Here is an 18,377-nt window from a genome sequence, read left to right on the forward strand (position 1 = left end):
CCTGGGCGGGGCAAAAGCCTGAGGGATCTGGCATGTCTCCGAAGTAGAGCCTGGGGAAGCGCCTTTGTAAACAAATCTGCAAGATTGTCCTCCGTCTTGCAGTACTCCACAGTGATGGTCTCATCCAGAAGCTTCTCTCTGATGAAGTGGTACTAGATCTCTATGTGCTTCGTCCGGGCATGAAAAACAGGATTCCATGCCAAGGCAATGCAACTCTCATTGTCGCATTACAGCAAAGTAGGACAAGTCTGGGGGCAGCCAAGCTCCTCCAACAATCTCTGAAGCCACACAGCCTCACAGGTGGTGGAAGACGCGGCCCGATACTCCGCCTCAGTAGACGAAAGGGCTATCGTGGGCTGCTTCTTGCTACTCCATGAGATAACACCTGCACCCAAGGTAAAATAGTAACCTGTAGTAGACCGCCTGTGGTCCACATCACCGGCCCAATCGGAGTCGCTCCAACCTACAAGAACAAGATCTGAACCACATGTGCCTACGGGATAATGAGTCCCTAAATCAGATGTCCCCCTCAAATACCGAAGTATCCTCTGAGCAGCCTGCCAATGCACCGTCTCAGGGTCACTCATAAACCCTGCCAAGAGCCCAACAGCAAAACAAAGATCAACACGAGTGTTGAGGAGCCAAATCAATGATCCAATCAACTGACGATAGCGGGAGGCATCCGCCATGGGAGAAGCCGAATGGGAAGTGGCCTTCCAGTTTGGATCCATAGGAGTAGAAAGCGTCCGACAATCCTCCATCGCAAAAGAAACCAAGCCCCTGTACATATCTCTGCTGAGAGATGAAGATCCCCCTCTAAGACTGATAAATCTCATGGCCCAAAAAGAAATGGAGTAGACCCAAGTCCGTCATCTCGAACGTCCGATGTAAAGCTGCCTTTGTCTCTTGGACCTTCTATGCATGATCACCTGTGACAATCAAATCATCAACATACAACACAAAATGCACACAACCAGCCTCGGAAGTGTGTACATAAAGCTGTGGATCGGCCTTAGAGCGTCGATATCCCAACTATGACTGAAGGAACGAATCAATCTTCTCGTTCCATGCACACGGAGCCAACTTGAGGCCATACAAGGCCTTCTTCAACCTGTAGACTTTCCCATCTGAAGATCCAAAGCCAGGAGGCTGCTCTACGTAGATCTCCTCCTTCAGATCACCATTGAGAAAGGCCGACTTCACATCCAATTGGTAGATAGGCCATCTCCTATGGCCAGCCAAAGCAAGAACAGCTCGAATAGTCGCCATACGAGCAGTGGAGGCAAAAGTATCATGACAATCAATCCCTCGGCGCTGTGCAAAACCTTTAGCAACAAGGCAAGCCTTGTGCTTGTCCAAAGAACCATCGCTAAGGTACTTGGTCTTAAAGACCCATTTGACGCCAATCACCTTCTTATTCGGGGAGCGTGGCACGAGTGACCAAGTGCCATTCCTCTCAATAGCCTCCAACTCGGCTTCCATAGCTTTCTTCCATGGTGGGGACTGTAAAGCCTCCTTCACGGAGGTGGGCTCTCGATCCTGCATAACACGGGTCATCAAACATGCCTGGTGCCTCCGTGACCGCCGCAGACCATCCTGCGGTCCCCACTCCTCAGGAACCCCCTCGATCCCTGAATCACGGAGTGTGTCACGGGCCCAACGAGAAGGAGGCCGAACTCTCTCCAGCAGCTGAAGACTCTGGGATATCCACAGGTGGTAACTCCTCGGGGGTGACCGGTGGAACAGTAGACTCTGTGTCAGAAACAAAATCAGAATCAAAAGGCACGGGCTCCAAAGGAATTGTAGCGGGAGCCCAACTCTCCCCTGGATCTCCAAGAACGGGATACTCCTCACCCGCTGGTATGGCCGGAACCTCCACAAACCGCACATCTCGACTGGTGTACACATCCCGCTTGACGGGATCATACAAACGATAGCCTTGGGACTGGGAGCTGTAGCCAACAAATATCTGTCTTCGGGAAGCTGCTTCAAATTTATCACGATGAGCCTTGGAAATGTGAACATAGGCATCACACCCAAAGACCCTAAAATAAGAAACATCGGGCTTAGTCCCAAAGTAAGCCTCAAAAGGTGTCATCCCATCAACGGTCGAAGTGGGGGATCGGTTAAGGATGTGGACTGCAGTAGCCACAACCTCGACCCACAAAAACTGAGATGTCTGTTGGTGCTCCATCATGGTGCGCGCCATCTCGATCACACTTCGGTTCTTCCGTTCAAGAATGTCATTTTCTTGAGGAATGTTGGTATTAGCAAACTCCTGGTGAATACCTTTATTTGCACAAAAACGAGCAAACTCATTAGAAACAAATTCACCACCCTTGTCGGATCGCAAGGCCTTCAATCTCCGGCCTGATCGGTTCTCCTCAAAGAGAAGCCAATCCTTAAAGTGGGAGAAAGCTTCTGACTTCAATGCCAAAAAATAGGCCCATGTCATTCTACTGTAGTCATCTACGATCAACATGAAGTACGAGCTTCCTCGCAAGGACTCGTTCCGCATAGGGCCACATAGATCCGTAGATACAAGCTCCATCGGTGAAGTAGACCGCCGCGAAGCTTTGTGGGGAATGGCATACCTATGCTGCTTCCCACGAATGCAGGAGACACATGGTTGCTGGCTCACCACTATGTCCGGCAATCCTCGAACAAGCTGTCCACGTGATGCCCTCCGAAGATAATCATAGTTGAGGTGACCAAACCGAGCATGCCATAGCTCTGACTGTGTCTGAGAGATAAGAAGAAGAGTAGAGAGGGCGGTGGAAGACTTCAATTTGTAGATGCCGTTCTCCTCATATGCAGATGAGAGAACCTTCCTAGACGCACGATCAAGGACTCGCACCGAATCACTCTCAAACTCCACCAAAAGTCCAAGGGAGCAAATCTTATGAACTGACAGAAGATGATACCCTAAACCTGGTACATGCAAGACCTCTGAGGTATGGGTACCACCACATCCATCTGGAATAAGCTGCATCTCACCCCGTCCTGCAATAGACTCTAAAGAGCTATCTCCAATGAGAATCTGCCCACGCGAAGGTCGCAACTGGGCACCACTATCTACGATCCACTCTCGAGCCTGGGGAGCTGTCATCCCAGCATCAGAAGCATTCGGTGTAGAGTCCTCAATGACAACTAGATAAAGAAATGCAACTGATGAGGGTGCAGCCACCGCTCCAAAATCCTTCGTGTCCTTCTTGTTGGTGTCCTTCTTGTTGGTGTCCTTCTTGTCTTTGTCAAGGCAATCCTTCTTCCAATGGCCAATCTTTCCACAAATATGGCATGTGGATTCTTTATCCTTGTCCATCTTTGACTTGTTATCTCCCTTCTTCTTCTTTTGGTCCTTCCCCTTCTTCTGAGAGGCTTGACCTATCAGTGCCTCCGACTTGGAAGCATTCTGTCCCTTTAGTTGTTCCTCTTGGTCCAAGACCATAGGAACCAACTCTTCCCACCGAAGAGTGGACTCCCGCCCCGAAGCAATAAGGGCGGAGTAGAAAGCACCACATCGTGGCGACAACTAGGACAAGAGTGTGATCGCCATGTCTTCGGAGGAAATCGGCTTCCCCGCATTCTGAACCTGCATCTGAAGCTGTCTAAGCTTGTTGATGTGTTCCGGCAACGAAGAAGACTTGTTCACGGACAAGGTCCGCATCTGTACCTCCAAAGAAACCCGCTTCATAAGGGTCATCCGGTTATACATCTGATCAAGCTCCAGCCATATCTCCCGAGCCACCATCAAGTGCTCGATGTGAGCTATCACGGCTGTAGTACAAGACAGAAAAAGAAAGGAACGAATCCTGGCATTCCGTTTGTCCCAGTGAGACTGTGCCTTGGCCAACTCCGCACGAGCATCAAAAGAGAGTTTGGACTCATCTCTCACCGAGGGCCGGTCGATCTCCTCCTGTACAAGCTCCGCCAAATTGTAGGACTCAAGGATGGCCAACATCATCACACGCCAAATGCGGTAGTTGTCGCCATCGAGCTTCTGATCTGCGGGAAGAGCCGATAAGACAGGCACCTTCCGGTCCATAATCGTCTGGAACTCCAAGTCAATCTCTGTAGACATCTTCACCTGTAATGCCTTCACAAACGCAAAAGCAGCCCCCTTTGACTGTGAAAACGCAGCCTGCTAGGGCTCTTCCGCGTCCCGAAACTTCTTCACCCCTCGGAGGCAATGAAAAAGCAAAACCTGCACTTGAAAGCTTAAAACTCAAACTTTCTCCTCGTCAAAACAGCAAAAAACAGCAACAAATCCACCACCTGGACTCCTTTCCCGCACGCCCATGCTCGCTTCAGCCTTGTTCGGAGGCGCAGCCCTCCTACCTGCCCTCAAACACTGAAAACGCAGCCTTGTATCGCGATGAAAACTCCTCTTCAGGTTGGTTCTGCACTCAATCAGCCCTTCTGCACTGCTCTGATACCATGTCAGAGTGCAACGGTGCGGAAGCGTAGGACTGAGAGAGAAAGAACGCAGAAAGAGAGGAGAGAGAAAGAGACTGGAAGATGAAGATCTGCTGTATAAAGTGTGTTGTATACAAAGATATGCAGATATATACACGAGCGCAGTGCGCTAGACTGCATGTCTCCACCTGGACGATGCAACCTGCTGTTCACCTCAAAGTCCGCTACAGTCTGCACGATCTCCTGTTTGAAATCTGCGAGCACTGACGGAATCTGCGCGAGCCTCCAGCCTGTAATCTGCGAGCAGAAGAATGTAGGCAGACTGCTGAAAACCCGGCTATAAATAGCCAAGAACTGGGCGCCAAATATAACTACCTGTCGGCTGCATTAAATGCAGCTGACTGTACGGAAAGAGGTCGGACTGCCACATAGCAGTCCGACTGTACAGTCCAACTGGACTGTGGACTATGCAGTCCGACCAGGGCGACTGACCGCTAACAGCACCCCCATGTGAATTAACAAGCATATTGCACACATCGAGTGTACTAAATCAAGAGCATTGAACTTCTTAACGACACCAAAGTAATAAAGAGACTTCACATGTTTTCCATATATGCAATCATTACAAAAGTCGAGACCAGAGCCTTTTACATTGAATCTCCCTAAAGAGGAGAGAACTTGAAGGCCTTTCTAGCTCATATGGCCAAGTCTTTTGTGCCAAAGTTCTGTCTGTGAATGAACTTCAGCCATAGCAAAAAACTTGCCAGGTAATGCTTTACAATGCAAATAGTATAAAGTCACCTTTTTACTGCCTTTAACAATCAACATAGAGCCCTTGTGGACCTTCCAAGATCCACCACCAAAGGTAGTAAAATATCCTCTCGCATTAAGCTGCCCAATTGACAATAGACTTTTCTTTATACCAGGTACACATTTGACATCCTGTAAAATCAGCTCTTGGCCGTTTTCCAAGGCCAAGTGAATTGTACCTACACCCTCTATCTCACATGTATAGTTGTTACCCAAGTGAACCTTGCCTAAGCAATGTGCAGTGTATTCAAAAAAAGACTCCAAAGAGGGAGTAACATGAAAAGAGGCACCACTATCCTCTATCCATAATTGGGGCAGCCTATCATGAGCTGAAAGTAAGGTACCAATCACCTCCTTTTTGGTGATGTGTATATCACTTGCTGCTGCCATAACATCTACATCATTGCATGAGACTGCAACAAGTATCTCTCCAAAGTGAGAGAGCTCTTCAATGACCACACTAGATGCAACATTTGTCTTTGCAACTTCTTTTGAGGGAGAGTTATCATCATCTTTCTTGTCATCCTTTTTTTTCTTTCCTTGTTGTTTCTTTCTTTGTTGCTCTTTCTTGTAGTACCAACAATCAGGCTTTTTATGCTCTTTACACCCACATTGATAGCAAGTAACATCCTGTTGTTTGCCCTTGCTTTTACTCCTCCTTTTGCCTTTATTTCCTGCATTACCTCTCTTCTCTGACCTTTTTCTAAGATGATAGGCTGAACCACTTCTTTCTCCATTGGACTTTCTTTTGATCTCCTCATTAAGAATAGAACCTCTAACACCATCAAAGGTTAAAGTAGGGTTGTTGCTTCGTGAAACAACCAAAGTCTCCCAACTATCAGGCAAAGTCATCGACAAGAAAATAGCCTTCAGTTTATCATTGAAGGGCTGCAAACTAGAGTCTTGCAATTGACTCAAAATCCCTGTGAAAGCACTCTTAGATGCTGGCTTAGACTCATTCAACTCCATGTTCACAAGCTTGTATATGAGATGCATTTGATTCACTGGAGTTGTGTTTTCATAAGTATCCATTAACTTTTTCCATATAGCATAAGCGTTGTATGCAAATAACACATGGGAGCTCGTACCTTTGCCCAAGGATAGAAAAGCTATCCCTAACAAATGGGTTTACAAGGTGAAATGTATTGATGGAAAGCCCAAGTACAAGGCACGTTTGGTTGCTAAGAGCTATACACAAAAGGAAAGCATAGACTTCTAGGAGGTTTTTTTACCAGTGGTGAAGATGACTATGCTCCATGTTTTGTTTGCTTTCACTGCATCCTTGGATTTAGAGTTGGATCAGATGGATGTGAAGACTGCTTTTCTTCATGGTGACATGGAAGAAGAGCTGTACATGAAACAGCCCGAACGTTTTGCTATTCCAAGGAAAGAGCGTTTGGTTTGTAAGCTGAAACGCAACTTATATGGGGTGAAACAAGCACCTAGGCAATGGTATAAAAAGTTTGAACCTTCATGCTCAACCATGGATTTAAACGCAATCATGTAAATCACTGCTTATACGCTAAAAAGATGATGATGGAAACCTGATTATGCTATCTTATATGTGGATGACATGTTGATTGTAGGAAAGCATAAAACGACTTTGAATGCTCTTAAAAGGCACCTGAGTTCAGCCTTCTCAATGAAAGATTGGGGGGCAGTTGAAAACATTTTGGACATGCGTATTAAAAAAGATAGAGGACAGCACTTGTCAAAAGATGACGTACCAGCGAGACAGTAGGGTTGGCGGAGAGGAACACGGAGTGAACTCGGCAAACATGGAGAAGAGATAAGAAATTCTGATGAATGGAATGATGAAGTTCCGAATCATGGAGTGAATGTGATACAAGGGAACAAGGGTACTGTAGCACAAAAAAGATGATGAAGACAAACACGAACCACAAACCACAATGTCCTCCTGAAGGGGTATGAGGGTAGTGGAGAGGCTGGAGAGAAGAGTTGATGGACTGAATGAATCAGCTGTAGTGAATGAATGAGAGAGTGGCCTATAAATAGGCATAGTCAATCTACGATGGCGCCCCTTTTTAGAGCTGCAAACCCTAAACGCAAAACGCAAAAACGCAAACTGCAGGTGAAGGGTGAAGGGTTTCTCAACACCCCCTCTCAGGCCCAGAAAGAGGAACAAGAGAAGAGTGAGGTGGAGATGCAATGCATATGCAGCAGGTGCCACTTGGACAATGTCCCTCGTAGGAAAATTGTACACTTGCCCAAGTGCCCTAGTACAAAGATGAGGAAAACATGCAATGCATAAGAGGAATGTCGGACTTTGTGTGGTGCCGAGAACCATAAGGAGATGCCCGTACTCGATCTCGAGAGATGACTCCATGCTGACCAAGTGACCAAGGCAAGAAGAAAAGAGGAGGAAGAAGATGTAGAGGATCCTTAAGATCCAAGATTTCCACCAGAAAGGGAACCTGCAGTAAAGACCAGTAGACAGAGTAAACTGGAGAACCCGAAACACAACCTCGGGAGAAAAGCCACTAGCTCCGTGCACCCATGCTGGAAGGAATATGAAGGCCTCGTCACCAAGTCGCGGCTGAACCTCCAAGGTCCTAATCTAGGTGGTACCTGAAGATCTTGGGTATCAGTAGAAGAGATGACTGGTCGAAAACGGCCACCCCAAGAAAGTAGAGGATGGGTGAAGAATTTCATGTGGAGTAGGTTCCCCCTCTGAGGTGGGAGGTGGAGGGGCCCCTACTGAAGTCGAAGAAGAAGTAGATGCCCCCCTTTGGGCAAAGAAATAACATCCCCTCTGAAGTAGATAGGGAATCCAAAAACTCATGGATCACGGACTCTAAAATGTCTGGTGATGAAGGAGATGCCGCCGATCGTGCCAAAGAAGATATCTGGGGTGCCGAAGAGCTCCCAGAGGTAGCCTCTCGAACCTGAGTAGTCAAGGGTGGAGAAGGATGGTGCTCAAAATGAGCAAGAGGTGGGCAACAGTCGTTGTCTCTCAGTGGAGCATACTGGGTAGCCGAAGAAGAGGAAGGAGTCGGACAACCACTGTCTCTCGAAGGAGCAGATTGGCGAGGAGACGGTATCAAACAATCAGTGTCTCTCGATGGAGCGGATTGCACATCCGTAGGTCATGGAAGCCACTATACCTGAAAATAAGTGGGAGAAGATTGCCGATGGCATTGCGACAATCTCCAGGAGATCGTAGCGCCAATCGATCCTCCATGTACTCGAAAGAACTTAGTGCGCATCGGATACATCTTAGTGCCTTGAGCATAGCACTCTGATAGCAGATGCAAAACGATCTCTATGGCCCAAAAAGGAGAGGTGGCACAAGGAGTGCTTGGTGGAAGACGCATGTACTCCGAAGGGATAGGGAGCAAAGGTCAAAGTCGACAAGCATCGGTGGTGTGTCGGGTGATGCCACAATAGGAGCACCCAGTAGTTTGGTCATCTATTGGTAAAGAAGCCATGGATACCACTGTGCCTTGCTGAAGAAGAAAGAGGTCAACCACCATGAACCACGAACCGCAATGTCCGCCTCAAGGGGTATGAGGGCAGTGTGAAGCACAAACCGCAATGTCCGCCTCAAGGGGGTGGAGGGCAGTGGAAGGGCTCGAAGTGAGCTGCCAGTGGGAGAAGGATGCGACCAGCAGTAAGAGGGTGCAACCAGTAGAAAAACGCACGTGAGGAGAGGGAAATACTAAAAGCGCAGGCAGCATAGCCTACAGGAGAGAGAGACTAAAAATGCAAGCATGACAACCTACAAGAGAGAGAAATACTAAAACTGCAGGCAGGACAACCTGCAGGAGAGAGAGTATAAAGACGTAGGCAGCAAGACTGTGATGACGTGGCAGGCTGTACGGCAACAGGACTGCACAAGATCAGCAGTCGCATGGCTGGAATTAGCGCTGCATCCGATCAATGGGAGTTGGCTAGCTTAAAGGTACCACTTCGCGCCTTTAAATGGGAGGTTGTTGGGTGTAAAATCCCTTAATTTCCGTATGTATAAAATTATACGGGTGTGAACACACCCTTATTTGTACCCTAACATATAAATACATTTTATTCTTTGTGTAACGTGATTTGCTGGTACAATCATCTTGGGATTCTCTCACTCTCACTCTCAACACTGCCCCTGCTCCATTTCTGACTCGCATTCCATTGCACACTCATCCCAACAAGAAGGGGCATTTGTGCAAGGACGGTAGAAGTTAGCAACTTCATGAAAGAAGAAGGAGAAGAAGAAGCTATGGAATATAAACTCTTCCATGAGTCATCCTCATTGTCCTCTGACTCCAACTCGAATCCTCTAACCAAGGCCAAGGCACTAAAGGGATTCCCTTCTTCAAAGAAGGGGAAGGGAATGGCTGCCCCTCCCTCTGTTGCTTTCTCGTGTTGGTGATGCAATCTTTCCTCACAACTCTCCAATGCCAAAGGGGGAGTATGAGAGGGTGGTGAGGTGGGGTAGGTGAGCCTTGTCTATACCAGTGCAAAGGATACAAAGAGGGGCATCCCTTCCGCATTGACTAAAGTGTAAGGTTTTGAAATCCTAGAGTTGGGATTGACTTTCAAATTCATAATGGCATGTTTCTTGATAGAGAGTGCAATTCGTTCCTTGTCTAAGCTCGCAAGAAGGGACAATTTAGCAATCTTTAGGTCAAAGGCAGGGAATCCATGGTCACGTATATTCAGAGGCACCGTTGACAAGATGGTCATATATGCCAATACAATGCATTTTTTATAGACATAGAAAGCTGCTATGATTCTTCTCTGTTTTCAAGAGTTTGTATGATCGACATCGACATCAGATTCTCTTCGAGTCACCTTAGTGGTGGCTTAATCACCCATTGCTCGAATATCCATGATCCTATTTTGAAGGTCCTTATTGTATAGACTCTAATGAGTCATTATCATTATATCATTTTATCAATGTACTGTCAAAATCTAAGATAGAGTGTTAGCAGATTAGTCAACTCATGAGTGAGTCTAAATATGATTTAATGGGATGGGCACAACATTGTATTTATGTGTTTTTTAATTATAGATGTATGATGTTTTAGACATTATTAAGGTCATCAACCAGATTATTTTATTCATTTATTTTATTGACCAATTTCTTGTTGATTGTAGCCTATTTATTGGCATCTTCTCCCTCCTCATTCATTATCAACATACAAAGTTACTTCTAGGTCTTCTTGGAGAGAGGAAGTCAGTGCTAGTATCCACATCAGTTAGTGACTCACTATTGTATTTAACTATCTCATATCTTGGTATATGGATTCTGACACAGGGACGTGAAATTTTTTAGATGCTTTGCTCTTGCTAGTAGCATCTAATTAGTTTAATAATCAAATGTGCAATGTTGTAAGGCACATGTGATGCACATGGCAATTATTTCATGGTAACAAGCCAAGGACCCCAAGGAAGCAATGCGTGTCAAAGGCAAAAGTTGTGACAAGCTATACAAGCTGGGTTTTGAATGTCAATTGGTGTCAATTTGGCCACAAGCATGAAAACTCAGAAATTTCTCTCCCCTCAACATTCTCTCGCCCTCTCAAATCCATTCTCTAATTATCCCAGCAAATCTTAGCCATTTGAAGGAGTTCTCAGCCAAATGTGGTGACCAGCTGTGGAATTTCTGCAATAAATCCTAATTTACAGCAGAAATTAGGGTTTAGCAGCCACCTTGGGACCCCTATCACCAACAGATAAAGGCATCGTACACTGAAATCAGCAGCTGAAATTCAAGGAATTGTCAGGGATTTCAGATGCCAGCCCATCCCCCTTGATTCGGGGCAGCATTTGGCCAATTTGCCGTCCCACTTATACAAGTCCCAATGTGGCTGAACCTTCTCCAGCTGCTTCTCCTCTTGAGAAAGAGTGGAAGGTTCTTTGACCTTAGGATGTTTGGTTGAGTACTTGTTAAGGGGAGTTTGTTGTTTCTTGTTGGGGACCGACGTCCAAGGCATGAAGTCCTGCTGGTTTGGTTCAGTATATTTGAGGGAGGTTTGAGTAGTTATTGCCTCCTGTAAAGACATTGTCAGGCATTGAAAGACCTGTTTTAGAAGGGAGTTCTAGTGCCCCTGTTCTGCTAGCTTGCTAGGCAGCCGTTCTAGATATGCAACGTTTCAAGGGCAAAACGTTTTGCAATTACTTTTGCTATGAATTGTTGCCACATCAGATGGTTGAGGGTCCTGCACACCTAAAAAGCACACTCACATTTCTACCCTAATACATGACATCAACTCACTAGAAAACAGGATTATGAGGAAATTATGCCTATTGGCATTTTCAAAGTCCCTCATTCAAAGGTATATCATTCCATGATATTGAAGATATTAAATAAAAGTCAAAATGTCAGCTCTAGAGGCTGAGGATTCCTAAGCACTTGTCAAAGCAAAAACAAGGAGACAAGCATACTTTGATGCATGGTGGTCTATTGTTAAACTCAAAATTCACTTGGGTAAGCATTTGAGACGGACTTAACTTGCAAAAACCAGCTTTATCAGATAGGCACTATGCATAAAGTGTAGACAGCACAGGAATTCTTCAGCCATCTTTACCAGAAAGCTACAAGTACTGCCAGACTTGCCTTAGAATGATTGGCAGATTGGTGTTCATGTCAGTAAGACCTGAACTTTTTTGCATGCTTTCAAAATGCTCATTTGAGAATGTTGCATAGGGGTAGGTGAACCGAGTATATCTCAGGAGGGGTAAAAACCTAAAAAAAGTACTCCTTCCCCACCACCCCCCAAAAAAATAGTGTACATCCAGATTCCACAACAAGCTTGGGAACCAGAAAATGCGAGCCGTCAAAAAGATTATGCCCTGAATTCAATCTCAGTGCTGCCCAAGTGCTAGTAGTAACTTATTTGGATGTCCTGAGCACATTTTGTAGCTGTCTTACCCCAGAATTTCAGCTAAGCCCTCCAATGAGGCCAAGCAACACAATTCTTCCACCTCAATCAGTTTTTGTGGATTGTGACAAAATTTGACTGCTAAAATCAGATGCGAAACTTGAAAACCTGTTTGTCCGGGTATTACTTTCAACATCCAAAACCACTGCATTTTAAAAACTACCTAGTGAGAGGATGGTGTGTGGCACACCTGCACAGTCTTACCAAGACCCATCTCGTCAGCCAAAATCCCATTTAACCTATTATTATACAATGAAAGCATCCACTGCAATCCTACCTGAAAAACCAACCCGAAAAAAAAGGTCAGATAAATAGACAGATATCTGAATTGTCATTCAAATGACTTCCCTTGGTAATGCTGACCGCACTGATCTTAGAATGACTTACGATCTGGTAATCTCGCAAGATGCCAGCGCGAAGCGTGGAAGGTTGCCTGACGATCTGCTCATTTACTGCATGTGCTAAGCTATAATATCTGAAACAAAGAGCTTTTCAGAAATGACTAATGCCAGCCTTCAATTTTGAAACTGAATTCTCCCCCGAGGGATCATTAAAATACCATACTTGCTAACAGAATCTGATACGATGTCAGGAGATTGAAGACGTGCATCAACTTCTTCCCGAGCTTGTGCCGCAGCTTCCTCAATCTCCTCTTCTGAAAGCCCCTGAAAAATATAAAGTAAACATCGTGGCTCTTGAGGGCAACAAGATATGCATATTTCAATTTGTACGATAAGTCAGTATAAGCTTCAAAAACCTGGGCTTTTGCAGCTAACGCAGCAGCAACAGCAGCTTCTTCCCTTTCTTGTTGATACTTGATGGCAGAAATTTTGCCTCCAAGATTGTGTAAATACTCCTCTGTCTGGGACAGAAAAGAAGACAGCACCTGGAATCGTTCGCCAGCATCTCCAGGCAATTTAGTTTGTTGTTGCTTCAGCATTTCACGGTAAGTATCAACATCATTATTCTTCAAGGCTTCCATCCTCCTGTTTCGGTCTTCATCCCGTTTTTTTGAAAATTCCCTAAGCATTCTCTCATGGTACTTAGCAACACCTTTGTTGCGAGTAGTCCTAGCATCACGCACACTCCAATGGGCCTCTAGAAGCTTTTTCCTCCAGGTGAATAAAGATTTTAGCTGCTTTTCTTTTGTGGTCTTCTGCAGCTGTAGCACCTGCCTTGCTAAGTCTGCCCGTTGGCGCTCACAGAAGCGAACAAATTTGCGGTAGCCCCTATCCCCCATGGCCATAATATCCTGCTGCTGCTCCTCTACCTCTTCCCGTACTCGTGCTTGAAATGTCATCAATCGCAGCTTTTTCTGCTCAATTCGAAGCTTCATGATGAGCTCTGCAGATATACTCTTTTTATCCATTCCAGAGTCTAACAAAGCATCTATAAGTTTCAGTTTCTCGGCTCTTTTCTTGTTGATCACTCGAACACCCTCTTTCATCAAAAGCTGCCTGACATCATAACCCAGTGAGATGGGACCCCCCCAAACATTATTCGCCTGCAGGGGACCATCAACCTTCCTTCCAATGGGGGGAAAGTCAAATAGTGGACCACGATAACGCCTCAGAACCTGGGCAGGCTTCTGAGCATTGGAGTTAGCTGGCATAGGTTTCTTTGGTGGACAATTTGCTGCTGGAGGCACATTGCTTGGCGAACAAGGCCTGCTTACTGCACTCGAGTTATTAGCAATGCTACTTTCATCTTTCATTGCAGAGTCAGTCAACATCCCTTGGCTGACATTAGGTTCGATAACAGGTTTCGTTATCACCAAGGGCTGGTCCTGCTTCATAGATACACTTGATTGATCAGCAACAGTACCAACCTGTGATTGCTGTGAAGCAAAAGTATCCACCTTTTCAGCCTGTAAAACTTTGAGGGGTTTCCCCTCTGATTTTACTACTGTACTGCTCACAGAAGGCACCCCATTCTGATGTTCCATGTCATCTTTCCCAGAAGCTGGCACAACTTCAGTAGCAGCTGGAAAAGATGCTCTTTCCACTGATTCCAGTGATGAATTACTTGGTTGGGTCGGAAGAGGTGGTGGAGCTATGGATAAGGACCTTAAAACTTCAGGAGAAATCCGTTCTCCTCGCTACATCAAAGCAGGTTCAAAATTGATCAATCTCTCTCTCTCTCTCTCTCTCTCTCTCTCTCTCTCTCTCTCTCTCTCTCTCTATGAACAAGACCTATAATCAAACGACATGGCAAGCAACCACACAGCTATGTAACCAAGTACAAACACATGCTTAGTTCCTTTATAACATAAGAAAGCTAGTTTGAGTAAAATTTGATTACAATTTTAATTTTCTGCACCTCATTAAAAGAATCATCTCTATCACAATCATGAAAAATATGCATACCTTAAGACGTCGAAAAGCTAGAATCTGGGACTTCAGAACCAATAGCTGTTGCCTTGTGAAGCAAAAGCGCTGCTGCTGCTGCTGCTGATACTGCTGATTCTGAAAATGATGCTGCTGAGGCATCACCTGCTGATGCTCAACTAGTTGTGGATGCTGAACCTGTTGGTGAAAATTCCCCTGTTGAAGGAGAGAGTTAGTAGCTTGGGCATTAGGTACAGCTGCAAGGACCTGCTGTTGTCGTAGATACTGCATTTTGGAATTATCTGGAGAGGACACATTGGTAGGTCCAGCTGCCTTATCTGCAGTTGATGACGAGGGTGTGGCCACAGAACTCTTGTTCAAAAGGATGGGGGCAGAAGGTCGATTCAAGCTCAATACACCCCTATCAATTGAGTATTCACCTGGTTGCTGCTCTGAATGTCGAATACCAGGGTTAGAGGTTGGCACACCAGAGGCAGTCATGTTAACCTTTCCAGATAGTCCCGAACTAGGCTGCCCATCTGCAACAGCAGCACCATGCTGTGCATTAGCAGTCGGCCTATTGACAGCTGCTGTATCTTGACCTTTAGCAGCTATTGAGTGTAAATGGTGGAGACCAGCAGGTCTCACCTCAGCAGCCTTTTGCCTTGCTGCAAGCTGTGCCTGAAGCTGTGGTGGTAGGAATTGCGAGTGCATGAATTGACCAGAGGCAACAGCACCTCCTGCATTTGAATCCACAAGTGCTTGGAATGCTTGCGCTTGTGGCACACCTTGATGCTGATTTTGCCCATTCACTAGCATGTGCTGCTGATTTGACAAGACCCCACCCATTGGAGCCCTGGGTACAGTTGTAGCATAACCAGGTTGAGCTCGAGAATCATTCTTTTGATCATGGACTTGCTCTGACTGCTGATCTGCAGGTACAAACTGGCTAGCTACTTTGCTGTAAGCTGGTGTTGGCATTCGTGTCTGAATTTGCTTTGAGTCTTGAAGACTGTTCAAAACATCCTGTGAAACAACTCCATGTGCAGGTTTGCTTTGTTGCATATTTGTGTGGGCTTTTTTCTGAGCTGCAAGTAAAGCCTGTTGAAGATAAACCTGGTTCTGAGTCTGTTGATTAATGCCTTGTGCTTCTGCCTGTTGTGGTAATTGCTGGGTCATATCAGGGTACAACCTGGATGAAAGCAGCGACTGGGCTGGGCCACTGCCCACACTTTGCTGACCAACACCTTGAAATACAGAACCTTGGAATGGTAACAACTGTTCGCCTGACACATATTTCTGGTATTGCTGCACAGATACTCAGGAAAGGGTTAGCAATGTACACCAAAATTTCCAAAACTTGCTGAATCACATATTGTCAGAATTGAAATGCTTATCGGCCAAAATGTGTGAGCCACTGTTATTTTAAATAGTGCAAAGAAAAGTAGTTTTCTAAGTTGCTTTTGAAAGTACAAAACTCATTCCACAATCAGTGCAGTTGCTCCAAACCTTTTAACAACTTACTGTCTACAATATATGACATCTTTAACACGACCTTTAATTAACAATACAAGGCTTATCTAGCTCAAAAATTTATATGAGCTTCAGAGTTCTACCCACGATCACTTCTCTTCTGACAAGCAAAGGTTTACATTAGATAGACCACGTACATATAGGCACTTCAAAGATTGTCAGAACTGTATGGCATGCTTAGTCATTTGAGACAGAGCCAAAACATAAGCAGTGGTGATATTCCTGGCCCGCTGTCAAAGCAGGCATAATATTTCTATGGTTATTTACAGAGCAGTAAAATTCAGACAAGGACGATATGCTGTTTGCATATCCACAATGCATAAGACCAAACCTGCCACATAGGATGCCAGTGAAGTAAGGCTAGGTTGTGTGTACAAATGGCGGTTTCAGTTCTCCACTGACATTCAAAAGGACACTAGTAGGGTGGACTGTTGCCACTGAGAATGAATAATTCCACAAGAGACGCTACTTATGGTATAGCTGCAACTTAGGCTTGACAGAGTTATTGCTAATTGTACAACTCCTTCGAATAATCCCAGATGCGTTTCATGCTAGTACAGATCCACAAAACTGCTATATATTGTGTACATCTAAAGTAACAACTGGATAGAACAAAAGAAGAAACCTGGAAGAGCAATTGTGCAGGATGTTGCAGTTGTTGCTGCTGCTGCAATTGTGCAGAATGTTGTGGTTGTTGCTGCTGCTGATGTTGTTGTTGTTGTTGTTGTTGTTGTTGTTGTTGTTGTTGTTGTTGTTGCTGGTGGTGGTGGTGATGGTGATGGTGGAGGTGTTGCTGCTGCTGCTGTTGTTGTTGTTGCTGTTGTTGTTGTTGTTGTTGTTGCTGCTGCTGCTGCTGCTGTTGTTGCTGTTGCTGCTGCTGTTGTTGTTGCTGCTGCTGCTGCTGCTGTTCTGGATGCTTCTGAGAGTGTTGCTGCTGCATTTGCTGTTGGACTTGAGAGTGTTGAACCTGTGATTGCGGCTGTGTGTGCTGAATATGAGTGTGCTGCTGTTGCAAATGATGATGATGCATTTGCTGCTGCTGCTGCTGCTGTTGAAGTTGGTGCCATTGTTGCTTTTGTTGATAAAGTTGCTGATGTTGCTGATGAAGCTGATGTTGTTGATGATGAAGACTGCCTAAATGGAGGCCAGGGGAGGAAGTAGAGATCGCTGCAGCACCACCACCACCACCAGAGCTGGCAAGGGCAGCATTAGGGCTAGGGTTAGAGACAAGGGCATGGTGATGGTGATGTTGGGGGGTCTGATGGAGGTGTTGGGGGTAGAAATCAGGGGTCGATCCGGGGGCAAAGATCGAAGGTGAGCGGGTGGAGGAAGATGAAGGGGTTGGGGGGAGGGGGGAAGGGGCAGGGGCAGGGGAAGGGGAAGGGGCTTTGAGGCCTGGGGCGGGGGCGGGACCGGGACCGGGGGCAGCGCCGGCGCCTGCGATGGGGGCCGGGGCCAAGGAGGATGATTGGGTGGATGGAGGGGGAGGGGGAGGCGGTGGGGGCAGGGGAGGCCCCCCTGACGCAGATGGAGAAAGTGGACGATTGGATGATGATGACCCAATTGCTGCTGCACCTGACCCTGTTCCAGCCCCCTCGCTGCCTCCTCCGCCTCCTCCTCCTTTTCCTGCTCCTCCCGGCGATAGGCCCTGGCTGTTCTTCTGCATCACAGCACCATCAAAATCTTCTGTGTGTGTATGAGTGTGTGTGCGTGCGCCAATTTTTCCGCTTTTTCCCAGAGAGGAGAGAGAGGTGAGACTCGAGAGATCTGGGTTGTTCTGTTCTTTTTTCCTCTGCCTATTACACACACAGTCAGATCACGAGGTGAGGCGAAAAGTGCAAAACATCAAATGGGAAGATGAAGGATTTACGGAAAAAGCCAAAACACTCGACACTCGAAGGGCTTCAAATCGGGATTCAGAAGACGTCCGAGTATCGTCTCTCAACTGGCTTCTTGAGAGCCTGCATGTGAACGGGTAAGAGAGCTTTTTTCAGGGAAGCATAACCCTAGGCATATAGCATATACTGTTTGGCAGCCTGCCATAACTTTTATACACCTGCAAGCGTGATGAGCTAATAGACTGGTTCGAATGTGAAAGAAGTCGATAAAGAATAAGGAAAGGGGCAAAAGGGGCAAACAGATTGCAAAGGCGTTTGAATGTGAAATTGATGTGGGTAATCTGTGCAAAAGAATCCAAGTTGCCCTGAATCAAACATTGAGCAAATCTTGTTCCAACAATTTCTCCATCCCTACTTCATGGGGTTGGCATGTGCCCCATTAAGACTCCACCTTTGATTTGGCACTAGGTAGCAATACAATGGTCATGGGTTGCTACACAACACAACCCACCCTTCCAACACACACATCTAATTTTGATTGCAAAAAGACTTGTATT

General features: G+C 46.0%; 1 protein-coding gene across 1 annotated transcript in view; it reads right to left on the reverse strand.

Moving 5' to 3' along the window:
* The window catches only part of BRM (transcription regulatory protein SNF2), a 40,638-nt gene extending 22,658 nt beyond the window's left edge, over positions 1–17,980 (reverse strand). The window contains exons 1-6 of the mRNA XM_087664521.1: positions 16,608–17,980; positions 14,489–15,757; positions 12,880–14,220; positions 12,687–12,787; positions 12,510–12,597; positions 12,313–12,399 (exon numbers count right to left, since the gene is read on the reverse strand). Coding sequence (XP_087520647.1) covers positions 12,313–12,399; positions 12,510–12,597; positions 12,687–12,787; positions 12,880–14,220; positions 14,489–15,757; positions 16,608–17,648 — 3,927 coding nt within the window. The 5' untranslated portion in view covers positions 17,649–17,980. The remainder of the gene's footprint in view (positions 1–12,312; positions 12,400–12,509; positions 12,598–12,686; positions 12,788–12,879; positions 14,221–14,488; positions 15,758–16,607) is intronic.
* Positions 17,981–18,377: the final 397 nt, after the last annotated feature.

This window comes from Lygodium microphyllum, chromosome 23, assembly GCF_053477565.2.
Source record: "Lygodium microphyllum isolate KBCC chromosome 23, Lygodium_microphyllum_v1.1.10, whole genome shotgun sequence".
Taxonomy (NCBI): Eukaryota; Viridiplantae; Streptophyta; class Polypodiopsida; order Schizaeales; family Lygodiaceae; genus Lygodium; species Lygodium microphyllum.